At 49.0% G+C, this 25,147-nt stretch overlaps 1 protein-coding gene across 1 annotated transcript in view; it reads right to left on the bottom strand.

Annotated features, from left to right (window-relative positions):
* The window catches only part of LOC308644775 (putative adhesion G protein-coupled receptor E4P), a 30,540-nt gene extending 9,705 nt beyond the window's left edge, over positions 1 to 20,835 (bottom strand). The window contains exons 1-11 of the mRNA XM_081286451.1: positions 20,809 to 20,835; positions 13,115 to 13,229; positions 12,535 to 12,585; positions 11,502 to 11,624; positions 10,525 to 10,674; positions 8,292 to 8,332; positions 7,682 to 7,817; positions 7,344 to 7,442; positions 5,445 to 5,623; positions 4,054 to 4,221; positions 2,725 to 2,919 (exon numbers count right to left, since the gene is read on the bottom strand). Coding sequence (XP_081142577.1) covers positions 2,725 to 2,919; positions 4,054 to 4,221; positions 5,445 to 5,623; positions 7,344 to 7,442; positions 7,682 to 7,817; positions 8,292 to 8,332; positions 10,525 to 10,674; positions 11,502 to 11,624; positions 12,535 to 12,585; positions 13,115 to 13,145 — 1,173 coding nt within the window. The 5' untranslated portion in view covers positions 13,146 to 13,229; positions 20,809 to 20,835. The remainder of the gene's footprint in view (positions 1 to 2,724; positions 2,920 to 4,053; positions 4,222 to 5,444; positions 5,624 to 7,343; positions 7,443 to 7,681; positions 7,818 to 8,291; positions 8,333 to 10,524; positions 10,675 to 11,501; positions 11,625 to 12,534; positions 12,586 to 13,114; positions 13,230 to 20,808) is intronic.
* Between the last annotated feature and the right edge of the window lie 4,312 nt (positions 20,836 to 25,147).

The following is a 25,147-nucleotide window of genomic DNA, read 5'->3' as shown; positions in this document are numbered from 1 at the left end:
CTGCACTGGTGTCTTCCTCAGAACCCACAGGGACACAGCACTGAGGCCCTTGTTTGTCACCCTGCACAGTGACAGTCCTCTAGGCTGCCTCACACCTTCCTAGGCTGGGAGCTCCCTGTTCACAAAGCGGTTCAACAAGGCTCCTGGTACACAAGGATTCTTTGAATATCAATGAATGAATAAATTCAGTAACAGGTGGGTGACTACAGAGCATTATATCAGAGCAAGACACTCTCAAGATGACCAAATTAGCTGGGCATGGTGGTTCACACCTGTAATCCTAGCGGCTCGGGAGGCTGAGGCAGGAGGATCACAAGTTCAAAATAGGGCCAGGGATATGGCTCAGTTGGTAGAGTATTCCTGAGTTCAAACCCCAGTACAAAAAAAAAAAAAAGACGATAAGTTAACTTTATCTTAACTAGAATATCACTTTTATAACTTTGAACACATTCTTTTAAAATCTTATCAGAGTAGTGGCTAGCACTGAGGGTGACCTCTGACCAAACCACCCGTGACTGTCAATGCGTATCATGGTGAAATACCCTATGGCAGGCTTTTTTGTAAAGGTCCACAAAGAAAATATTTTAGGCTTTTCAGGGCCATCTCTACAATATGCAAACAGATAGGTATGACTGTAATAAAAATGACATTACAGTCCAGAGGGTAGGCCAGATTTGCCGGAAGCCTATTTTTTTCCAATTTCTCCCTATATTCAAATGAGGAAAGTGAGGCCAAAAGAAGCTAAAATCATGCCCAAGGTCACACAGCTAGTAAAAGTAAACTGTATTTGGATCCAAACTATCTCCAGAAACCAATTATTCTTTCTTTTTAAAAAAAAAAAATTAAGCAACAAATGACTAAGCATATATACTTATGGTATAAAACAGGGTGTTTTGAAATATGTATACATTGTGGAATGACTATGTTAATTGACACGCCCAACACTTCACAAATGGACCATCTTAACGGCAGCATTTGTCTTCTCGGGAACAATAAGTGTGCTTTGAAACCTTCCAGTTGGAGGACCACAGTCTTTGGGGTTAAAAGGAGCCTAGAACCTGTAGTTCCAGTCCTTCCTGACGGTGACTGGGGTGACGATGAGCATGGTGACTAAGGCCAGCTCCGGCCTTCTTCACATTCCTCATGCTCGGTCCTGGCTGCCGGAACCCCACACCTAGGCCCCACTGCGGAGGGGAAGTTCAGAAAGGGAAGTCAGAGCAGAGCTGTTGGGCAACACGGTGGCTGCTGAGAAGAGTGATGTGTTGCAGCTTGGAAATAACCAAGAAAGCAGCTTCGCGTCTCCCACATCCAGAACAAGAGCAGCGGTGGGGGTACGCATCCCTCAGCTCAGCTCAGCCTCGGTCCATGCCATGCGGCCATAGCAAAATCCCACAGTGATGATCACAGCAAACAGAAATGTGGCTCCTGGTTCTGGGAGAACCAGGGGCCCACGTCTAGCAAGGGCTCTGTGCTGCATTGCCCAGAGCAGAAGGGCAAAGAGCCAGGGGGGACAAACTTGTTCTTTCCCAAGGAGCCACTCTGCGGTAACAGCATTAATCCATGGACGAGGGCAGTGCCCTCCTGGCCTCATTGCTTCTGATAGGCCTCACCTCTTCCTAAATATTTTATTATTATTATTGATTATTATTATTAGATTGCTGCATCTTCTGTGAATCATACACAGCTATGGGCACAATATGGAGTTTTAATACATGTTCACAATGCATAATGATAAGATTGGGGTGATTACCATTTCCATCACCTCAAGACATTTGTCATTTCTTGTGCTGGAACCATTCTAGATCCTATCAGCAGTTTTGAAATATTCAATTAGTCCTTGTCAACCAGCTATTCTACTGCGCTGTAAGGGCCCACCCCTTAACACTGTTGCATTGGGGATTCAGTTTCCAAAACTTAAATTTCGGTGAACGTGTTCAAACTATAACAAAACCTTTCCATGATGTGAGTTTCAAAACAACATGTTGTGCACAATAAATGTTACCATTTTCTTTGTTAATTTTAAATAACTTTAAGTAAATAAGATGAGAAAGTCACTTCAACAAGGTCATGCAGAAAGTAGGATGATTAGTTGAGATCAGAGAGGCTAGGCCACTGTCCATCAGTGTCTCAGCTGCTCCCTCACCCCTAATTCCAGAGCACAGATTTGTCTCTAGGAAAAGGCTTCCCAGCCAAAAGCTACATTTCCCAGAATTCTTTGCAACATGGTGCTACCTTGTGACTAGGCTCCAGCCCATAGGATATGAGAGGAAGTGATATGTAGCACTTCCTGGTGCAGTTCATATTAACCTCCCCCTTGGACTCTATCACATGCTCTTTTCCCTTCCCAGTTGGCTAAAATAGGAGGCACTACAGGATGTCCCTGGAAACTGAAGGGAAGATAACAGCCTCCTTCAGCCTGAGGGTGGTCAGACACCCTGCATATCTGTCTGCTCACCCTCTGCTGATAGATAGGGAAAGATTAACTCATGCTGTGCGAAGCCTCTGACACTTTGGAGTTCAGTCATGACAGCAGGTGATGTCCCCCTATCTAACACCATCACTCAATGGGCACTCAGAAAGATGGTCTCAAAGTTACACAGGAGGAGAGATGAACAAGGCACACTTCCCTCTCCCAACACCATTGATGCTAGTTAACATCTCCTCACTTAGGATCAGATGCTGGATTTGACTATGACAAGGAGGTAATTTGATTAAATCACCTACCTCAGGCTCAGTCCTGTTGATGCCCGTGAGGAACAGGAAGTGAGCCAGGAAGAGGCACAGAGAGAGCTGCAGGTGGAGCGTGGTACTGGTGTTCTGGATGGGCCGGCACAGGAGGAAGGTGAGGACCGCCAGGAGGAGGCAGAGCAGGGAAAGTCCCAGCCCCACGTAGGTGATCACAGTCAGCACCAGATCCTCCTACAGGCCATCCAAGAGGGGCATGTTAGCACTTCCAACTCTGCTGTTGTTTTCCTACAGAGTCATCACGCTTCCTAGTCCAGTCCCTGAAACAAGCAACTTAACACAAGACTTGGTGTTTGCAAAACAGGGAGAGTTAGAGCATTTTCCACGCCGGACTGATGAAGAACCACTCACCAGATGGGTACTGCCCAATAGAGGTATTGGACACAGCTACCCTGTGTATTGCTGTAAATTTCCTAGTAGCCAAAATGAAAAATTTAAAAAGAAACAGATGAAACTAATGACACTTCGAGTTTGATTGATCGGTTACATCATCCACATTTCACGTATCTGCCTGTGGCTGGTGGTCTCATTAACAGCACAGCACTCGGCCCTGGTCTCCAGGGAGGCTGGCTGGGGACTAGGTCTTGTTCTGTGTCACATCCTCAATGCTCAGAACAAGTCTAGCACCCAGACAGTACTCGAGAAATGAATGAAATGAGGCCGTGTATGTGAAGCACACAACACAGTGGAGCTAAAAGGACCTAGGGGAAGAAGTGAATTAAGCTTCTTTCAACCTGAGTTATCCCAGACTTGGTTGCGAAATTCAGAGAGCTATGGTGTGTCATCAGTGACAGTCATTGCCTGCCTTCTGGTGTGACCAGGGAGGTTAGGCTGTAACCCTCTTTTGCAGGGTAATAGATTTGCTTTCAATCCCAGATCCCCTTGGACCTCCCCTCTGGAGAGGCTGCCAAACCAACTTCCCAGTGGCCAAGGGCTTTCCTTGTTGGCTTGAGCTCACCCCACCCATACTTGCAGAAGTGCCCCCCGAACACAGCTGAAGACAAATGACGACAGTGAGTGTATACCCCAGCTCCCTCGCCACTCAGGATGACCCTGAGGTGCGTGTCCCACACTGCCTCCTGGGTCTCCCAGGGGGAATAAGCTCAGGTGACCACAGTGGTCACTGGCTTGATAATCTTCTCTGTGCCCTCTTCTATCCTTCCCCGTTTCTCTTCCCCAGCCCCTCCTGGTGTCTCTCAGAATCACCTCTCAGGGAAGCCACCTGACTCCTTATTTTAGAACCTTTTTCTAAGCTATGCAGAAGATGAGCCCAGAGCTTCCAAGCAAGGGAACTCGAAGCCTTGGTACCTTGGGCGTCAGAGCCACGAGGACAGCAAAGCTGGACAGGTGGAAGCACTTGCACCTGGTGTGGGAGTCATTGCTGCCCACATGGAAGCAGCCCTCGGTGGACCAGCTGCCCCCATCCTTCGACCCTTCCCAGTAGACGCAGAGATGCTTTGCCGTCTCACCACCAGGCTGGAAAGAGAAAAGCAGGAACACGGATCTCTTTCCCGTGTCCCTATTTCAACGTCGTAGCTTCATCCAGTGTACTGAGTTGGAAAGCAGATTCAAAAAACACCTTTGGGGTTATTCTACATTGATTTATTCTCCCTTTCTATGGCCAGCTCAGTATTCAGGGCATTGACCCTTAAGAACTGCTTCCCCCAGGGCTCTGCCGAGAGATCCCTGGGTGAGCGCAGAGACAGGGCGAGTGTCTCCTTCACACCCCCTTTCTGCTCTGAGCTGTCTCCCTCTCCAGCGAGGTGGCCCTTCCTCCTGCCTGCCTCCAGCGCCCACCGTGCTCAGGAACACTCATGTCCCGTGGCCTTCCCAGCTTCAGTAGGGGAAACTTCACGCTGTGAAAGTCCCTGGGGGCCTCAGCATTTCTCTTCTTTCACAACTTCACTGAGATACGTTGACAAGTAAGAATTGTGCGCATTTAAGTTTGCGTCACGGGGTCTGACTACATGCGTACACTATGAAGTGAGTGCCAGGGCGGAGCTAATTAGCCTATCCGTCCCCTCCCACTTCCTTTGGGGTGAGGGCCCTGGAGCCCTGCTCTCTTGGGAGATTTTGACATACAACGCATTACTAATAGCTCCAGTTGCCAGGCTGGACTTCTGCCGATGAGGCATCACGGCTCCGGCACTTGCCCACCCTATAACTTCAAGTTCATTCTCTTGGACCAACATGTCCTTCTACCACCCGGTTCCCTGGTGACCACCATTCCACTCTCAGTTACTGTGAATTTGACTTTTTCTAGATCCCATACCTAAGTGAGATCATGCAGTATCTATCATTCTGCATCTGATTTATTTTATTTAACAAAATGTGCTCCAGGTTGAGGCACGCTGTGGCAGAGGGCAGGTTCCTTCCTTCCTAAGGCTGTACACCACCCGTGAGGTGACCTTCACATTCCCGTCATCCACTTGTCTGCTGGTGGACACTGGGGTTGGTTGGAAATAGTGCTGCCGTGAACGTGGGGTACGGAGGTCCCCTCAGGTGCTGAGCTCCGTCCCTCCATGGATGGACCCAGTGTGGGGCCTGCTGGATCCTGTCCTAGTTCCGGCTTTAATCTTGTGTGGTTCCTTATCCTGCCCCCACAAGGTTGTTCTGATTCGCATTCCCATAGTAGTGTTCACGGCCTCCCTTTCCCCACATCCTCACCAGCAACCATCTTTTGGCCGGGTTCTGCTCACCTGAGTGTGTTGAAAAGTCAGGAACGTGGGTTCAGACAGGTTGACCTTGTCACCAACAGTGCCACTCACAACCTGGGAGTTCAGCCTGGCTCCCAGCTTCCTCCTTCTATCACGGAAAAAGGATCCGTTCAGAAAATTCCCAAGAGATCGATAAGTGATCAGAGCAACTATGCTCTTGTCTGAGAAAAGAGAGGAAAGTGGTGTTAGGGAGTGTCCACGTTGAAGGAGTTGCTACCCGCATGTCTGACGTCTGCTGTGCACACACTCCCTTGGAAATTCCTTAAGTGGAACATGCACTGTACTAGGAGAGGTGAGGGGTGCACAGTCTGGGAAGTGTGAGCATAACATTCGTGTCATGTTTTAATAGGTGTACGTGTAAAACAAGCCCATTGATGGGCCATAACAATGCACGTGAGCCCTCAGGCATCAAAAGCAGAGTCAGGTCAGGTGAGGTGCACCTGCCTGTAATCCCAGTGGCTTGGGACTCTGAGGCAGGAGGATCTCAAGTTCAAAGCCAGCCTCAGCAATTTACTGAGGCCCTGAGCCTCTTGATGAGACCCTGTCTCTGGGGGGCTGGGGCTCAGTGGCTAAGTGCCCTGGGTTTAATCCCTGGTCAAAAAAAAAAAAAAAAAAAAAGCAGAGTCACGAGGCTGGATGCTGGGCCCAGAGGGGAAAGTGGAGAATGGAACCTCAGTCCCACCCTCCAGGTCCACTCTGGGTCAGCCAACTCCATGGAAAGGCGTGCGGGGCGACTCATTCCACTAGATGAGCTCCTTTGCACCCCTTTCCTGTTCTCCCCCTCCCTCTCCTCCTCTCTCTCTGGTCCTGTCTCCTGCCCTCCCTCTTCTGCCTCCCTGTTCATGCATGGACAGTTTAATCCATGTGTTCAAGATGCTCCGCAGCCTGGCGGAGCCTCCTAAGCCACTATTACTCATGGGCCACCTCCCACTTGGGGCCAAAGCCACTCACCACCTACATCATCATTAGCTCCATAGTGAGAATCCACTCATTTTTGCTCCTTTCCTGCCCCACTCCCACCCCAAGCTCACATTAAGGAGCAAAGACTAAAGTGGCCAGGAACTTTCCGGAGTGGATTAGCAGGCACCTCACTCTCAGAGTAACCAGGTCTTTCTCTTTGAAGAGGTTTGTATTCATTCTTCATTCCTTCACCCATCAGATACCTATTAAGCATCTACTGTATGTCAGGCATTATGATACAGTCCCAAGCAGAACAAAGTCCCTGCCACCAGAGAGTTGGCATTGCAACGGGAGAGACGGACAGTAAACCAACAATTAACTAGAAAGTTCCTACATGGTGTAGGTGCTTTGCACAGACCTACGGTGAGGGGTTAGGCAGGGTGGCAAATCCAGCCTGCCGTCTGTTTATGCAAATAAAGATTTATTGGCACAGCAGTGTTCTTTCTTTGACATATCTGCGGCTGTTTCTGAGTAGTTATGAAACAGATCTCCTGGCCCAAAAAGCCTAAAATATCTGCTGTCTGGTCCTTTTACAGAACAGTTTGGTCAACCTGTAAGGACAGAGATAAACTGGGTGTCTGTTTTAAATAGTGTGTTCATAAAACACTTCCCAAAAGAAACAGGTTGAGGCAACAACCAGCCTCCACGGCCAGGAGCTAACTTGTCAGACCACCACATGGAACCGCTCGTGGCCCCACGGGGGTCTCAAGGAAGCGTGCCGGCGGACCCCCATCCAGACCTCATGCTTGTGACGTCATCCCCCAGATTGCCTGGTCAGTGGTCAAGGGAGATCCCTTCATCCTCCATGCAGATCCCCCCAACTGGAAAACTTCGTGAGTCCCCCCACCCATCGGCCAGGCGCCTGGAAATGAGTTAACGCCCAGCATCCAGGGCCTGGAGGATGCGCTTCAGACCCAGTACCTCCTGTGGTGTCCTTGAAGGCGCCAGTGCAGTTGAGGTCCATTGTGTTGTTCCCAGCCTCCAGCAGAGTCTCCTCCCTGCACCTCTTGGTTTCATAGACTGGAAACGGCAAGAAAGTGACCTCGCTGGGCTGACCTCGCATGCTCAGAAGCCTGCAGAAGCCCTACTCTGGGAGATTCCCTTTTACGCACTTTTCTCTGTACCTACTCATGATGGGTCGTTTGTGTGGCCAGTCTGTCCACCCTGGGAGATAACAAACTCCATGATTCATGGGCACTCACTATGCCTGGTCCCAACACCCTTTATGGTGGCCATAAGGAGTCATTAGTATTCCTTACCTAGATCAAACAGGGGGTTTTCGCCCTTTCCTGGAGAATCAATATTCTTATTCAGTATTTCCAGTTCCACACGCTTAAGTAGGATGGTAGCCTTTTCTGCAAAATCCTTTTGGCTCTTATTTTTCGACAGATCTTCCTTTTAAAAGAAATAAAGCTAATTAGACTCTCACCAAAACTTAAGAAATCAGGAACATGCTACAGCTGGTTGGGTGAGCCCAGCAAGGCAACCACGTTTGCTGATCTGCTTCGGGGTGGCATGGGCCATCCTCCCTGCGGGACCCAGGTCTTCCAATGGCAGCTGAGGCACTAGAGACCGTCCCAGAGCTTCTCGTCTCTCAGGACACCTGGACCTGCACGGTTCCTGGTTTGGGGAGACTGCCCAAGGCGCCCTGGATGTTGAGCAGTATCCTTGGTTTCCATCAACCAGGTAGCTACCTCCTCACACTGTGACCATGAAAAGTACCTCCAGAGAATTCCAAAGGCCCCTGGGACAGCAGGCAGCTTTGCCCCTGTGAGAACCACTCTGTCTGAAAGCCACAGGGAGCCACAGCAGGGCTTGAGCAGAAGAGCATGCTAAGACTGACCCAGGCCCAGACTTCACCTCACTCACCCAAACGTTCTGCTGTGAGTTCATGTTTCCATCCTTGTTCTCTGGGGAACAAAAGTAGCCATTAGTAGGCACATGGAAGAAAGCGTTCTGGCTCACATCCCTGCTTCCAGTCAGCCTCAGATTGTGCCTATTCCTGACACTCCTCTAAGTCCAAAATGTGTTCTGCAATAGAATTTTGAAAGGGAACTAGGATGGGGCTTCCAGTTCAATCATTCAATCAACAAGATGTCTGAAGCAGCTACTTAAAACCCAGCATGAGGCTGAACCACAAGGATACAGTGTAGTCAAAGAGACCTGCCGTGCTCCCTTGTGGAACTTGCAGACTGCAGGAAAGTCATTAAGGAGATAATCACAAGTAAGCGAAGAAATTGCTGCAATCGATGTTCTTAAGTAGGGTGAGGTGACTTGGGAGCACACTATAGAGCTCCCAATCCCCTGGGGGGTGAGAAAAGGCTTCCTAAAGGAATCAGTGTCAAATGATAACAGAAACTGCTGCCTACACATCATACAGAAGTTTCCTTCACATACACTGTCTCATTGAAGGGAACAGAAGGTTCCAGAACAGGCCTCCCTAAGGTAGTGCCCCATGTTCATCGAGCCTTCCTGAGTGCCTAGGACGGCTGAGTATTTCACATGCATTAACACCGGAAGGGCAGGTGGGGTGTGCTGATTTGCCAGGGCTGCTGCATGTAACGTAGTGCCACCCACTGTACCGTCTCTCAGTTCTGGGGGTCACAAGTCCTGTGAAACCTCTTCCCCTTGACCAAGTCAAGGTATCGACAAAGCTGAGCTCCTCTGAAGGCTCAGGGGAGAGTCCTGCCTGGCCTCGTCCGGTTCCTGGTGTCTGACAGCCATCTGTCACCACCTCTGGCTGTGATGCTGTGACTCAGTCTCTGCCTCCCTCAGCAGGGGGCCATCTTCTCCTGGTGTTTGTGGGTCCAAATTTCCCTCTTATCTTAAGGACACCAGTTATGTTGGGTTTAGAGCCCACCCTGATCTAGAGTGGCCTCGTCTTGATGAGGTTCCATCTCCAAAGGCCCTGTTTACATATAAGTCACATTTACAGGTCCCGGATAGAAAGGAATATGGGAAGAACCCTGTTCACGCTTCTGAAACTGCTCCTGGTGACTCCTGCCTGTGAGACCTCTTCCCCTTGACTGTGGACTGGATCTGGGGACCCATTCTGATGGACAAATACAGGATGTGCCTTCTGGGACCAGGTTATAAGAGACCCAGACTCCAGCTCCTTCAAGTTCTCGCCTGCTACAAGAAAGAGAAATCCGTGACTCCAGGTAGTGGGGGCCACCCTCCACAAACCTCCAGGGAGGAACTGAGAGCTGCAGCAACATCCTCTAAGAAATGGAATCCTGCCAGCAACCTGTGAATGAGCTTAGACGCAGGCCCTGCCCCAGCCTAGTCTTCAGATGACACCGTGGCCTGGGTAATTTCTTCATTGCAGCTGTGAGACACCTGGATGCAGAGGACCCAACTAATCCCTGTTGGGCTCCTGACCCACAGAAGCTACGAAGCAATCCATTTCTGCACAGTTTTAAGTGACTGCGTTTGGGGATAACTTGTTATGCCTTGACACATCACTCACACAGTATATTCTGTTGCTATTCCCATTTACAGATTATTCGTTTTGGTCAAATTCCATACATAAAGGAGCCGCCACTGAAGTGCAGTCAGCGGAGCTCAAGACATAGAATTATACGAGGACTGAACGAGTGACTACGTTGGGGGCACCAAGAGGTAAATTGCTTTTTTTTGGAGAAAAAAGCCACAAATGAGAGGAAGTCTAGAGCCAACCTTGGCATTGACTGGAATCAGAGTACAATGCAAGCTCACAAGAAGGTGTGGTATACAGACAGACAGACAGAAATAGGAATCGAATTTAAGATCAGTGAGAGGTAAAGAAATGGAGACGTTTAGAAGACAACTGGAGATGTCCTGTTTGGAAGCTTGGGAATGAGACCCACGTTGGAGACATAAATTTGTAAAGCGTCCACATGAAAATGGATGACTGATGCCCCTGGGCTTGGGGACATCTCCTTGTGAAAGATCATCAGGGTCAACAAAGGGATGCGGATGAGTTAGGAGAGGGCTCTGAGCTCTTGCCCTGGCCTGAGCTGTTACAGGAGCACATGTACATGCGTGCACGCGCGCGCGCACACACACACACACACACACACACACTCCTTTTCCATGGTAGAAAGCATTTGGAAATTCTCACCGTGACATTCTGCATGTTCAGTGTCAAGGGAACCAGAGAGCCAGTGGAAGAAAGAGCGCTGAACCACACAGACGCAGAGGTAATACCCGATCTTTTTACTACAGAACATTTCCTTGCACTTTGCCAACTCGCTCCTACACTCGTCAGCATCTGTGAATCAGGAGAATTATGTATTTTTATTCTCAAAGAACTATTTCATTTTTTCCCTGCCCAAGGAATCTCAGTTGCCCAACATCGTTTACAAACACCAAACAACATCTCTTGTTCTCTAAAAGGATGAGTCAATATTTTAAAGATGACTTCAGAATGTTGCACATTTATAAAAATGTGCAAGTGTTTTATAGAGTGAGAAAAGTCGATTCTATCATGCAAGAGTAACCAGGAAGACTGCAAGGTGGGGAGCGGCTCAGCCGCCAAAACTACCATGAACCTTGACCAAACAAGGAGACACTGGCATGTGAATAAATGGAAATGACAGTGGGGTGGACTAGGAGGTCCAGAAAGAGACCCAGGGCATATGGATCTTTGGGGTACGGAAGAGTAGTATGTCAAGTCGCTGGAGTAAGGGAGGTGCGGCTTGTGATGCAGCGTCAGTTTGTGAAATCTACTCAAAACCCATCCAGCAGCAAGGACCTGGAGTCGGGGGGGGGGGGGGGGGGGAGGGCGCTCACTGCTGGAAAAGGCTTCAGCCCAGGGGGGTCCTGGCTTAGGTCTTGTGTGTCCCGCCATCTTTCTGCTGACAGACCAGAGCTGAGCCCCCAAACCCCAGGGAGACCCAGATAGAAGCTGCCCTGGGCCAGTGACTGACACGTGCTCTCTCTATTGAAAGGACTCGGGGACGAGTCCCCCTGGAAAACATTGTCCTCACCCATCGGTCTTCTGAGGAGCTCCGGGTTTTTTATGGGCTCTGAGTTTGTGCCTGGTGCAGGACAGCTATCACTAACGAGTGGCGGGAGCGGAACCTCACAGTCATTTACCGTCACACTTGAGGTAGGATGTGTGGAAGATTCTCCCCAGCCACGAGTACTTGAACCCGTTTCTGCAAACACAGTGGGTGCTGTTGAAGCAGATGGCAGTTTCAGGGCAGGGAGGGCAAGAATCTGCAGAGATCACAGAACCCGATTATTCCCTTGTCATCCACTCATCCGGGAAGTACTCCCTCACTGGCCACCTATGATGGACCAGAGGCGCTGGCCAGAAGAATGTGCTCTTGGGAAGCTTTTGAGTGTCCATCTCACTGCTGAGTAGAGAGCTCACAACGCCCGCCCCTCCCACTTCTGCCCCCGATACCAGCGCTGCCACTGCCAACTGCCAGCACTGGTGTTCTGTAAAAAACACCCAGCTTTGTTATTACTTTAAAAAGTAAAAACTGGCGTCAGTGAGGATATGGAGAAACTGGGGTACTTGTGCACTGCTGGTAGCAATGCAAAATGGCATAGCCTCCCTAGAATACTATAGTGGGTCCCCTAAAAATTAGAATTACCACATGATCCAACAAGAGCTGAAAGCAAAATATCAAAGAGATTTGCATATCCATGCTCACACCAGCATTATTTACAAGAGCCAAAAGGTCCAAGCAACCCAACTTTCTGAGGTGGATGAATGGACAAATAAATGTGGCATACTCATACCATGGAATAGCACTCAGCCATAAAAAAACGAAGGACCTTCTAATACCCCTCCAACATGGACATTATGCTGAGTGAAATAAACCAGTCACAAACAGACAAATACTGTGTGATTCTGCTCGAAGCAGGTCCCGTGAGCAGTCAAATTCATAGAGACAGTAAGTGTGCTGAAGTGTGGAAGGGAAGGGGGAGCTAGCGGTTAGTGGACAGAGGTTCAGTTGGGAAGATGAGAAGGTTCTGGAGATGCACAGCAGGAGAGTGCATTTAATGCCCCACAGAACTGTGCACATGACATTGGCTGAAAAGCCAATGTTAAGGTCCCATCCATACACTCATTCCAGGTCCCAATCTCCTTTCTCCTGGCCTCTGGCCATAAACTCACCTCGAGAAGTCTGCGCCTCTGATCCTGATGAAGCCAGCAAGACACTGACAGCTGGAACAGACACAGGAGGGTTAGTTCTGCTGGGGTCCCTGGGCTCTTCCGGGTACCGTGTGGCTTTGCCTGATTCCTGGGCCTATGTGCCATCCCCGCCTCAGGTTTCTGAATCTTGTTCATGACTAGCGTGTGTTTCAAAACTCTAAATCTTGAAGCCTGCTTCATCAATCCTTCATTTACAAAACACATTTTGGGGTCAATCCTAAGGACACCTTGCACAGTTCTATGTCCTGAAGATCTCTTAGGTTTTTTCTCCTATAATTTTAGCTTTCTGTTTTGCGTATTCACCAGTGACTCATTTTGAGGCTTTTCTTTGCATAAAATGTGAGCTTTTGGTCAAGGTTTTGTGATGCTTGGTCTCCTTTGGATTTGCAGTTGCCTCAGAACCTTTTGTTGGAAGGGCTCCCTGGGGATCCCACCAAGGAACTTAGAATGTGAGGTTACAACACGACAGGCACGTGCAGCTAGAGGTGGGAAATGGCACATTTAGAGGAGAAAACAAAGGTAGGGTTTCTGCGACACTCACCTGAGAGCAGGGCCAGCCACCTGCTTTCCATAGCACCGGCCTGGGGGAACAGCGATCGAGGGTCTCTGGGGAGGAGGCAGGAGCTCCTGCGATGAGAAATCCCGAGAGCACCAGCCTGTGAGGGTCACAGGGGTGAGCATGTGCAGAAAAAAGAAGTCGCAGACTGTTGGTAGCAATGTAATTAGTACAACCATGTGGAGAACAGTGTGGAAGTTCCCCCGAAAAACTAAAAATAGATCTAGCATGTGATCCAGCTCTATGGCTTCTGAGTCTGCGTCCACAGGAAATGAACAGCCCACCCAGAAGGCAGCTGGCGCCCATCGCTGTGTGGCTTGCTATGTCGCTGCCTACCATAGCTCAGGTGTGGAGTCCCTGGGTGATGGTTGAAGAAACGTGGACCATATGCACCACACAATCTTACAGCCCCAGTGAGGAAGAAATGTGCAAAGAAATGAATGGAGCTGGGGGTATTATGGTAAGTGAAATGAGCCAGACACAGAAAGACAAGTGCTGCATATTTTCTCTCCTAGGTGGAAGCTAAAAAAGTGACCTGAATACGGGGTAGTGACTGCAAGAGGTCAGGTGCTGCAGGTGGGGAGAGGGAGGTCACAGGAGGTTGGATCTGATCAGTGCACACTGTCACTGAAGGCCACTAAAGGACAGCAACACATGCTAGTCATGAACAAGATTCAGGAAAAGAGTTCCCCTACATGGGGACATTCACCCTGGTTTCCTCATCTGTCGATTCATGTGGCTGCTCCAAAGAAGCTGTAAGCATGATTGAGTGAGTATTTTTAAAGAATCCTGACCTTTCAGAGACTCGTGCTGAAACATTTGCTGGTGAAATAAAAACATGACCAGGATTTACCCAAGAAATAATTAGGTAGAATGAGTGTTTTAGGCAGCAAGCGGGAATAAAGAGGAAGCAAGATCAGCCGGCAGCGGATCACAGCTGGGGCTGGTGAGGGGTCCGCGGGGTTCGCTATGCTTTTGTTGCTACATTCGTACATGATCAGAAGGTTCCAGAACAAGAAGGCGTGGGGGCGGGGAGATGATCATGGAAATATATTACTAAGTAAATAAATAAATAAATACCAAAAGGCAGTTTGCATGCTAACATTTGTGAAAAATAGGAGAGATGTAGGAAATGCCAGCACACTATAAACGATTAGAAATAGGTATACATTTATTAATAATGCATTTATGTAACAGGAAAAATATCTCCCCATTTTGCAAAAATGTTAGCATCCTGTATACAGTGAGATCTATGCATGTGTGACGCTCTGTGCAACGTCACACACACACATGCACAAACAAATGCACTGAATGCATAGCATATTGTGCTTCTGTGTTTGCATAAAATACTCCCAAAGCAAACATAAGAATTCACAAAAACAATTGCCATTGAGAAAGAGCTATGGATCCAGGAAACTCAGATTTCACCATTTGTTTTGCCTCTTGAACCAAATGAAAGTCTTTCATATTCAAAAATTCATTTCTAAAGGTCATAATAGTAGAAGTGCTCTACCTCACCCTCAGTGAGCCTTCCAAGACTTTAAAAGGCATTTTATTCAGCCATAAAGAAGAATGAAATTATGTCATTTGCAGGAAGATGGGTGGAACTTGAGCACGATATATTACATGAAATAAGCCAGATTCGGAAGTCAAGGGTCTCCTCTCCTAGATGGAAGCTGCAGAGAAAAAGGAAAGAAGGTTGTGGGGGGTGGACCTCATGAAAATCTAAGGGAGACAGTAGAGAAAAGGGACTTGGGGAGTAAGGGGAAGGTACAGGAGTGATACTGGCCAGATTGTATTGTTATGTGGTGGCAGGTGCAGAAATGTAACCACAAATCCCACCATTGTGTACAACGTAGAGCACCAATAACAAATGCAGGAAAAGGCATTGTGTTTGCCTAATGGGTATCATTATAAAATTTTAAAAGCACCCTCCTGAGAGCATGTAATGGAGGAAAGTTCTGGTGCATACACCAAGACAAAGTGCTGTGCAAACCTGCTAATCCACCCAAGTGGAAGCGGTAAAGCCGCCCACGGAGACAGAGACGGGGCTGAGTAGGTGGAAGGAAACCCCGCCTAAAGCATTCGAGTCAGGGCCGAGCCAACAGCTGGAAACCGTGAACCAGTGCCACACGGGCTCTCAGAACCACCCTGGACGCACCTGAGATCAGCACACGACGTAGAGCCCGATAGAGAATAGCACGCTGCAATCACAGATATTAACGGGAGATGACTGAGTGACTTCATATTTCCTTTTATTAACTGTAATTCTAAATTTGGGGCATTGCCTTAGCAATAAAGCATTCAGTGTTTCCATGGGAAAGGAAACAAAACGACTTTCAAACACGGTTTCCCTTGGCTGCTGAACCCTCCTCCCTGCTCCTGTTTGGATGGGCACATTCTGCTTTGCTCTCCCGGTTTGGGATCCGTCAGGGCCTGCCTGTTGATAAAGTAGTTGTCTCCCAGAGCATCGCCCACTGGGTGCTGGCCTCACACATCAGTACACAGGAGATCCTGAGCCCCAGGTCTGCAGCTACAGTTGAGTGGTCCTGAAGTTGTGATGTTGCCTCTGTTATGGTTCAGATATGAGGTGTCCCCCCACAAAGGCTCATGTGTGAGACAACGCAAGAATTTTCAGAAATGAAATGACTAGGTCGTGAGAGGTGTGACCTAATCCCTGGGTGAATCCCCTGACGCATTAACTGGGCAGTACCTGTAGGCAGGTAGGGTGTGGCTGGGGGAGGTGGTCACTGGGGCTTGACTTTGGGGTTTTATGTTTCTCCCCTGGTGAGCAGAGCCCTCTGCTTCCTGGTTTTCACGTCCTGAGCTGCTGTCCTCTACCACCTCCTTCTGCCATGACGGTCGGCCTCACCTTGGACCCAGAGCAATGGAGTTGGTAGACCGCGGACAGAACCTTAGAAACTGTGAACCAAAATAAACTTTCCCTCTAAATAGTTCATGTCGGGTATTTTGGTCACATCAATGCAGCTGATAAAACAGCCTCCTAGCCTTTGCTTCTCATCTGCAAAATGGAGCCAAGAAGAACAGACTTCACTGCATGTGAGATGACCTTCCATAGCATGCAGCATCTGCCTGCACATGGCAAGGACTGAAGAGGACTCGGAACAGTGATGGTGGTGGTGGTGACAGTGGTGGTGACGGTCCTGATGGTGACAGCAGTGGTGATGGTGGATGTAGTAGTAATGGCAATGGTGAGGTGATAGTGATGGTTGTAGTAGAGCGGGAAATCATGGCCATGGCGATGGCAGATGTGACATAATGGTTGTGGTGGTGGTGGTGGTGGTGGTGAAGGTGATGGTATTGGTGGTGATGGTGATTATGGTGATGGTGGTGATGGTCGTGATGGTGGTGATGGTGGTGGTGAAGGTGATGATGGTGGTGTTGATAGTGATGATGGTGACGGGTCAAGGCGGTCCCCCTCCCTCTGTCTTGACAAGGTCACAGTGAGGATGAAAGTGTTTGGCAAGACTGCACTTGTGGGAAACCAAAACCATGAGACCCTTTTTTTATATATAATTGGGACTTTTTATTTTATACTCATAAACCTAACAGAAGGCATGAGTATACTTATTGGTAAATCAAATTAAATTCTAGGTGGCCAAAAATATAACAGGTGGTTCATGACTTAAAAGGCTGTTTTACTATCTCTCAGGGCATTGAGGTCAAAATAGAAAAATCTCAACAATCATTCTGGGAAAAGCTACAGGAACTTTAGGCATCACAATTGATTATATCAACTAAGAAACCAAGCTCATATCTTCAGTCTCTTAAAAAGCCTAAGCAGATAGTTATTATGCCTATTACATGAAGCCCACCATATATAGCCTGTTTGATTGAGGATAGGTTATGATATTCATCCAGGAGAGAAAAGGCTAATAAAAAATATATTTCCCTTCTAACAGATCCTCCTTTACCCTCCCCAGGGATTTATGATAAGCACAGTTAATGTCAGCACAGGGGGACTGACATACAGAGCCTTCCCTTAGTTAAAGATTACAAATATTTAAGAACTGCTGTACTTTGACTAAGGAACAAAGAAACTCTCTGAGAAAGTAGCTCAACCAGTTTTATGAGAATGAATGTAGGCACCTAGAATATATTATAAGACTGTTATAAGGGGACTTTAGAGGGGATCTTAGAAATAAAGTACAGGTGTGCTTTAAACGTAAAGGTTAACGACAGGTTAGGAGACATAGGGTCTGGTTACGTAGTTTACATCTGTTAAACAAGGAAATGTTACATCCTGGGAAATCTGAAAATTGTAAATTGATGACGCATTTTATTAATGATTCTGTACCCATAATGATGAGAAAAGGCAGAATAAAAAGAGACCCAGAGAAAGCAGTTTTAGAGCTTTCTCTCTGGAGATTCTCCAACAGGACAGCTCCTTGTCTCATCCCTTGCGCCAACACCACTCATCCTTCAGGACCCCCTGGATCCCGCTGGGGCAGGACTCCAGCAGGTGATGGTGATGGTGATGATGGTGATGGTGATGGTGGTGATGGTGATGGTGACAGTGATGATGGTGATGGTGATGATGGTGATGGTGATGGTGATGGTGATGGTGGTGGTGGTGATGGTGGTGGTGATGGTGGTGATGGTAGTGATGATGGTGATGATGGTGACAGTGATGATGGTGATGGTGATGATGGTGACAGTGATGATGGTGATGATGGTGATGATGATGGTGATGGTGATGGTGGTGATGGTGATGGTGATGATGGTGATGATGGTGATGGTGATGGTGATGATGTTGATGGTGATGGTGACAGTGATGATGGTGATGGTGATGGTGATGGTGGTAATGGTGGTGATTATGGTAATGGCGGTGATGGTAGTGATGATGGTGATGATGGTGACAGTGATGATGGTGATGGTGATGATGGTGACAGTGATGATGGTGATGGTGATGATGGTGATGATGATGGTGATGGTGATAGTGATGATGTTGATGGTGATGGTGACAGTGATGATGGTGATGATGATGGTGATGGTGGTAATGGTGGTGATTATGGTAATGGCGGTGATGGTAGTGGTGAGGGTGATGCTGGTGATGGTGATGGTGGTGATGGTGATGGTGATGGTGACAGTGATGATGGTGATGGTGATGATGGTGATGATGATGGTGATGGTGATAGTGATGATGTTGATGGTGATGGTGATAGTGATGATGTTGATGGTGATGGTGACAGTGATGATGGTGATGATGATGGTGATGGTGGTAATGGTGGTGATTATGGTAATGGCGGTGATGGTAGTGGTGAGGGTGATGCTGGTGATGGTGATGGTGGTGATGGTGATGGTGATGGTGACAGTGATGATGGTGATGGTGATGATGGTGATGATGATGGTGATGGTGATAGTGATGATGTTGATGGTGATGGTGACAGTGATGATGGTGATGATGATGGTGATGGTGGTAATGGTGGTGATTATGGTAATGGCGGTGATGGTAGTGGTGAGGGTGATGCTGGTGATGGTGATGGTGGTGATGGTGATGGTGATGGTGATAGTGATGATGTTGATGGTGATGGTGACAGTGATGATGGTGATGGTGATGGTGATGGTGGTAATGGTGGTGATTATGGTAATGGCGGTGATGGTAGTGGTGAGGGTGATTGTGGTGATGGTGACAGTGACAAGGGTGGTGGTGATGGTCATATGTCCCATACACCTTCCCTGACTCTAATTACAGCCACAACTTTCACGCTAAAGACGGATCCCTTACTCGCTGGTAGTGGTAATGAGAATTAACAAGGGTCCTATGAAGTCCCCACAGAACAAAGTCGTGGTCTGAGGAGGCCCCCGTGGAACCTCTGTTTTACTTATTTATTTTGCAGTCCCAGGGATGGAACCCAGGGCCTCATGCATGCTGGCAAATCCTCTACCACTGCGTCACATCCCCACCCCTTTTCTTAATGTTTTTTTTTGTTTGTTTGTTTTTTCTGAAACAGGATCTCACTAAGTCATCCAGGCTGGCCTCAAACTTGCCACCTCCAGCCTCGGCCTCCCCATCATGCCACCAAGCCTGGCTGGAATCCCTGGTTCTTGATGAGCCACAAATCAGCAGCATCTTGTGAGTTAGAATCCTGTGTGTCAATCAAAGTTTGCTACAAATATTTCTCTCAGCCCTTCCATTACCACTTCCTGAAATCATTTCTAGAGCTCCACTGTGGGCCAAGCACCTTACTGAGTGCTCAGTTACGAAGTATTTAGTCAGGTGAGCTTTCTGTCATTGAAATCTGACAACCATCAAATGATTGAGATCTTAATCATCTCCCCATCTCCAGGTGAAGAAATTGAGGTTTAAGGAAACTCATCCCTTGCTTCAAGTTCCCTCTGCTGGGAAAACACCCAGCTAAGACTCGGATGAAGTCTGCTGGAGTTCCAGAGCTCAGGCAGGACCGTGTCCCGAGGGCACACGACCCGGCGCCTAGGCTAGACGCTGACCCAAGACACTAGGGAAAGCCGGAGACCCCAGGCTCTGGCTGGAGACATCTGCACTCACTGTTTCCCAACACAGAACCCAGGAGGTGCCTGCTGGCACTCTGCCTGGGACAGTAGTGCCTGACTGGACCCTGGGGGCCAAGTCCTGGCCCTGGAGTTGGCTGGGCACTTCCGAGGGCCTCCCCACCCCTCACTTGTTTGGCCCTTTGGGATTCATGCTTCTCCTCCTTTCAGAAAGAGCCACTCTAGAATGTGCTGTGGGTCTGAAACTCTCATGTAAAGAGCCCTTGACCAGAGGTGGACAGCTCTTTCCCCAGTCCCCATCTAAACAATCTAACTAAAGCTAGGGTTTTCATGTGGAAGAGGTGACAATGTGAGTCAGAGAAGCTGAGGCCATTAATGATGTAAATACTGGAAAAATTCGGGGCCATGATCCCATGTAAAAAATCCACCACACGGGGCTGGGCGAGGCGCTCAGTGGTAGCAAGCTTGTCCAGCATGCCGGAGCCCTTGGGTTCAAGGTCAAGTACAGCCAAAAAAAGAAAATTCATTTATGTGATAGAGACAGAGAGAGAACTGAACCAAGTCTCAGAGAATGACCCTCACTGCCTGCAGCCTGTGATGCTTTAGAATGACAGTCCCTTTATTTCCTCTGTAGCAATGCTGGTGTGACCCACCAGGCTGACCTCACGGCCACTCCTCCAGGGGTCCTCCCCAGCTGGTTCAAAGAGCTTAGCCTGTAAATGCCTCTGTCTGTGAATAAAGGACACTGCCTTCCAAGGTGACCCTGGCATTTAATTGTCCTGATGTGTCCATACGGGGCAAGGTGTGTGGAAGCTGTGGATCCCTCACCTGACCTCAGTAGACCTGAGCTTTTAACCCTCTTTCCTCATTTAAACAACAAATTGGCTCTAAGCCACATTTGCTTTAGACTCTTCTTCCTACAGTCTTGTCATCTCACCTCTCCTGAAGCCCCTGAACGCACAGCTTGCCTGAATGTGCCAAAGCACCCCGGTAGCTCCCCATTGCCACATAACACCACCCACACTCCTTGACCAAGCAGGAGGAGAGAACACAAGGAAGACGCCCATGCAGCAAGAGCTAACGTACATGGCGTGGAAGTCCTGCTTGACCCTCCCAGAGCCAGCCAAGATCACAAGCAGAACATCATCTATTTGCCATGGGAAGTTACTAAACCAGGACCTGCTTACCTCAAAGACGGAAAGTCCTGGCTTCTCACCCCGTCGGGTAACTTCTCAGTGCTAGTGAAAGAGGAAGCTTGCCCTACTTATCTCTAGCAGTTTCCCAAGGAATCCTGTGGTTGGGCAAAAGGGCTGGGTTGTTTGCTGGGGCATTTGCATAATGCAAGACCCATTAGTTCTCTCTTCCTCACCATAATTTAAACAGTGCATTTCCCCGATGGATCACAAGGGCCTTGGAAATAAATGTGGAAGTGGTGGTGGTACTCAACGAGGGGAAGATAACAGAGTGATGTGAGTTCCCATCAATTCCAAGGAAATGGATCCAACTTTGAAGAGGTTCCTTTAATTCTTAACGTGAGAGCTGAAGGGCAGAGTGTGGGAGGGAGACAGGGCATCTCTGTGTTACCTGGCACCCATGGTCCCTTTCCCACGTTACCATTTTGGGGAAATACCCTAGTACTCGTACGTACCCTTGGTCTTTGAGGCGGCCCACCTAATATAATCACAGTCCTCGATTAGGCTGGTAAATCTCTTCAGTGGTCTCTAGAGTAGGGCTGGGAAACGGGTCTGGATTCATATTTTAGTAAACTCCAGCACAAATATGGCAGACACCCCTTGCCTTGGCAAACCCAAAGACACACCTTGCGATCTCCTGAACATTTCTGACACAGGCCTTGTTATTCCCGACAGCAGCATCTTCATTTCTGTTTCCCACTTCATTCTATGAATTAATGAGTCTGTGCAATAAAATATTCAAACAATCTTCCTAGGCTGGTAGTGAGCACCTCCCTGCGACTCTCAAAGTGTTTGCCACATGGTGTTTTGAAGGGCACATGAAAAGGTTCTGAAGTGGAGAGTATCACTTCTTCAAAATGCAAAACCGAAATGCCCAAACCCAGGAGGAACTCCTGACACCCTTCAGATGTCTGTAAAAAGACTGTAATTATCAAGTTCTGGGTGCTCAGAGCACAGTGCAGCATGTGCATGATACCCGCCCAGGCCATGGGAGAGTTCCCACCTTTGAGCGTGGTTGTCCCCACCCCGGCCTGAGCTTGGCCGCGACTGGCTCTGACCAATGAGCAATAGCTGATGGGGAGGAAAGGTGCTCGCCTGCAGGAAGCCACGCTGGTGAGGATCAAGGCACGGTCCCCAGCTGCCCTTCCCTCGGTGGCCAGCCTGCCAGATGTGTGAGAGAGGCCACGTCAAACAATCCCTTCAACTCGATAACCCACCAAATGGCCACAGACCCAAGAAAGAGCCCATCACAGGCCATCCGAGCCGGTCCACCTCAGAACAAAGGCCCATCCCCACCACAAAATCATGGGCAAAAAAGACATAAAATAAATAAAACATCAGAGGTTATTTAGCAGGTGTGGGGTTGTCTGGGAATCAGTGTTAGAAACAAATATTCGTGAAGATGAGATGCGGGAGAGCCTTGGGCTGGGCCCACAGGGACAGGTTGTCTTAGGGTTTGCAGTGGTTACCCTGCAAGAGCTTTCAAAAAAAGAGGAATCCCAGTGCCCGGGGGTCCTTGGCAGCTCTGTGTGGCACCGAGATTAGGGCTGTAGTGACTGTTTCCGGTCCTGATGTGTGTCTGTCTGCCCTGTGAATACTGCACCACACCCCATGTCCCTCCCTTCCTGCTTCAGATTGGAGCCAGCGTGCGTTGAGCAATAAGCCCACTGCCTCATCTCCTTGAAGTCTGAGCCCAGAATTAGCAGGCAACAGGGGGCTTCCCTGGGGATGGGCACACAGAGCCCCTCCTCTTGGGGCCAGCAGAAGTTGAGTGTGGAGTGACCTGGGGGGATGAGGCCAGCAGCCGGGACGCAGGAGACTCAGGTGAACAGGCAGAGTGGCCAGTGGAAGCCATCTGTGGCTGCCCTTCCCAGAGTGTCCGTGTCCCTCCCAGCCAGTGCTGGGTCCTCTCCCAGGAAGACCTCAGTTCCACACAGGGACACCCCTGGGTTAGAGACCCTTTACTCTCTGTGGCTCAGTTCCTGTTTCCTCCCCATCCCCAACTCTGAAGTCATTCTTTGGCAAGCAGAAATAGCCCATCTAAAGGAGTAGGCCCCAGGTGGCCTGACGGGGGACAGGTCAGCTGCCCCTCTCCTGCCTTGGTCATCATCTGGAGAGACAGTCGTTATCAGCATTTGCCCAGAGAGTGGAATAGGGCCTGGCTTCTCCCTGAAGGCACAGGTTAACTCAGGGGGAGGTCTGGGGTGCTTTGGTGATCCTGGTTCCCTCACAGAGCTTTTTTGCCGTCTACCCAATTCCCTCCCACCAGTTTATATCCCCACTGGGGCAACTCCTGGGCATGGACCCAAACACCACGCTGTCTCACTGGGGAGTGGGTCCTCTCCACCTATAGGCATCTTGGTTGCTCAATTTGCTTTAGGGCCTGCACATCTGGCGTGTGTGTGTGTGTGTGTGTGTGTGTGTGTGTGTGTGTGTGTGTGAGATGCTGTTGGTGCCATCTGTGTACCCCTCTCAGTTTGGCCTACACTTGTGGGTACACTTCAGTGGGGACATCAAGAATGCAATACTTACGAATTGTTGCATGATTTTAAACATGAATAAAACTGTTACAAGGAGGAAAGTAAATGGGGAGGGTGGTCTGTTACAAAGCCTGAGGTAACTGATCTGCTTCCCGTGGTGGACTGGAAGGAATTCTTTGCACAGGCGCTGTCAGCCCTGGAACTGGGGGCCATCACCTCCCAACCACAGCCAGGGGAACACTAGTTGGTCCCAATGTCAACCAGCAAGCTGAGGGGCAGCCAACCAGGGAAGTCCTTCTGGAACAGGGGTCTGTATTGGTGTCAACTGACAGATCCGCTCAGCTTGTCTGTATTGAGAATTTGAATTCAAGGCCACCAAGAGAGATACAGACACACAGTAAAGTGACCCCCGAGCAGTGAACAAACCAAGAGATAACAAATGCAGAAGCCATCAGATAAGGTCTGCCGAGGACCTTCCTCTTCTCACTCCACTTTGGACATTTCACCTTGCCTGGGTACGCACATCACAGAGCCGTGGCCATTCCACAAACTCAGGGAGCAGATACTCACTCTAGGAAAGGTTTGATATGATGGAGTCACCTCTCAGAATTTAGTGACTCTCTAACACTTCACTTTGGACAACTGTGGAAATGAATCTGCTCTCCACCCTCTGTACCCTGCTCTGCACTGACAGGTTGTATTTTCAAACTTCATCACCGGCCCCTCCTGTGCTCTGTCCTGCAGCCGAGTTTGGCCAATGGAAGACCTAGAAGGGCAGGAGGGCTGGAGGGGCCAAAGGTGGGTGTTCATTTCCCAGCTCCCTCCTCCCTGCAGGAACCACACATTGAGCAGGTTGGATTCTTCTCTTGCAGACTAAATCCCCCTCTGCACTGCTGTAACCCTTCAGGCCAAGGAGGGGTAAGATCCAGCACACGCCTACCTGGACCCATTTCCTACACACCTGCTCACACCTACATAAGTATCCTCTCATTAAATCCTCCTCGTTTTAACTCATCCCACTCAGCCAGCTGCTTCTTCCCAGGTCGGTAACTAATCCACACCCTCCCATCAGCTCTGTTCGTTCTGGCCAGAAACCAACCTCTCTTATCAACTGTCATGGAAGAGGAAACCACACTTCAAGAAAAACGGAAGTACCCTCATTCCACCACACAACACAAATGCCACTTCCTCCTCGCCCGTGTTCATAAAGGGTTGTTTCTTGGCAAACCCCCGCCCCTTGCAACAGTGATACCCAGTGTGTGGACTGGCCAGGAATGTGGTGCAGGAACAGGGTGAAAAATCCAGTAGAGTCCAGAATCCGAGTCCTACAGAATGGCAGCCCAGATTGAGACCAAAATGGTGCTGTTTAGTGTATCTTCCAAATGCTCTTTGCAGCTGTCTCCCTGGATGACAATGGATCCTGCCTGCAGGTTAGATCATCACCCGTGTTTCACTCCTGCCCAGTGTGCTTGGTGCCTCAGGTAGTATCAAAACGTGGCCACACACTCTTTGACATTCTTCTCTCTGTAGCTGAAGTCTATGTCCCTTCCCCTTGAATCTGGGCTCCGTGACTCCTTGGCTAATAGGAAATGATGGAAGATATTCTAAGCAAGCTTCCAAGTCCAGCTCTTCAGAGAGCAAGAGCTTCCACTTCTTTCTTTGGACCTGTTCTTGGGACGCAGCTGCTATGTGGTGAGGAAGCCATGCAGCCACATAGAGAGACCACGTGTGGGCACCGTGGACAGAGGGACCAGCTGAGGCCTCAGCCATCAGCCAGAATCAATGCCCAGACACATGATCAGCAGTCCCTCAGGTGACTCCAGTGCCCGGCGGTGCTCCTTGGAGCAGGGACC

Source organism: Spermophilus citellus, assembly GCF_964194105.1.
Source record: "Spermophilus citellus genome assembly, chromosome: 3".
In the NCBI taxonomy this organism is placed as follows: Eukaryota; Metazoa; Chordata; class Mammalia; order Rodentia; family Sciuridae; genus Spermophilus; species Spermophilus citellus.
The sequence above is the reverse complement of the archived record's forward strand: the minus strand, read 5'-3'. Positions and strand labels throughout refer to the sequence as shown.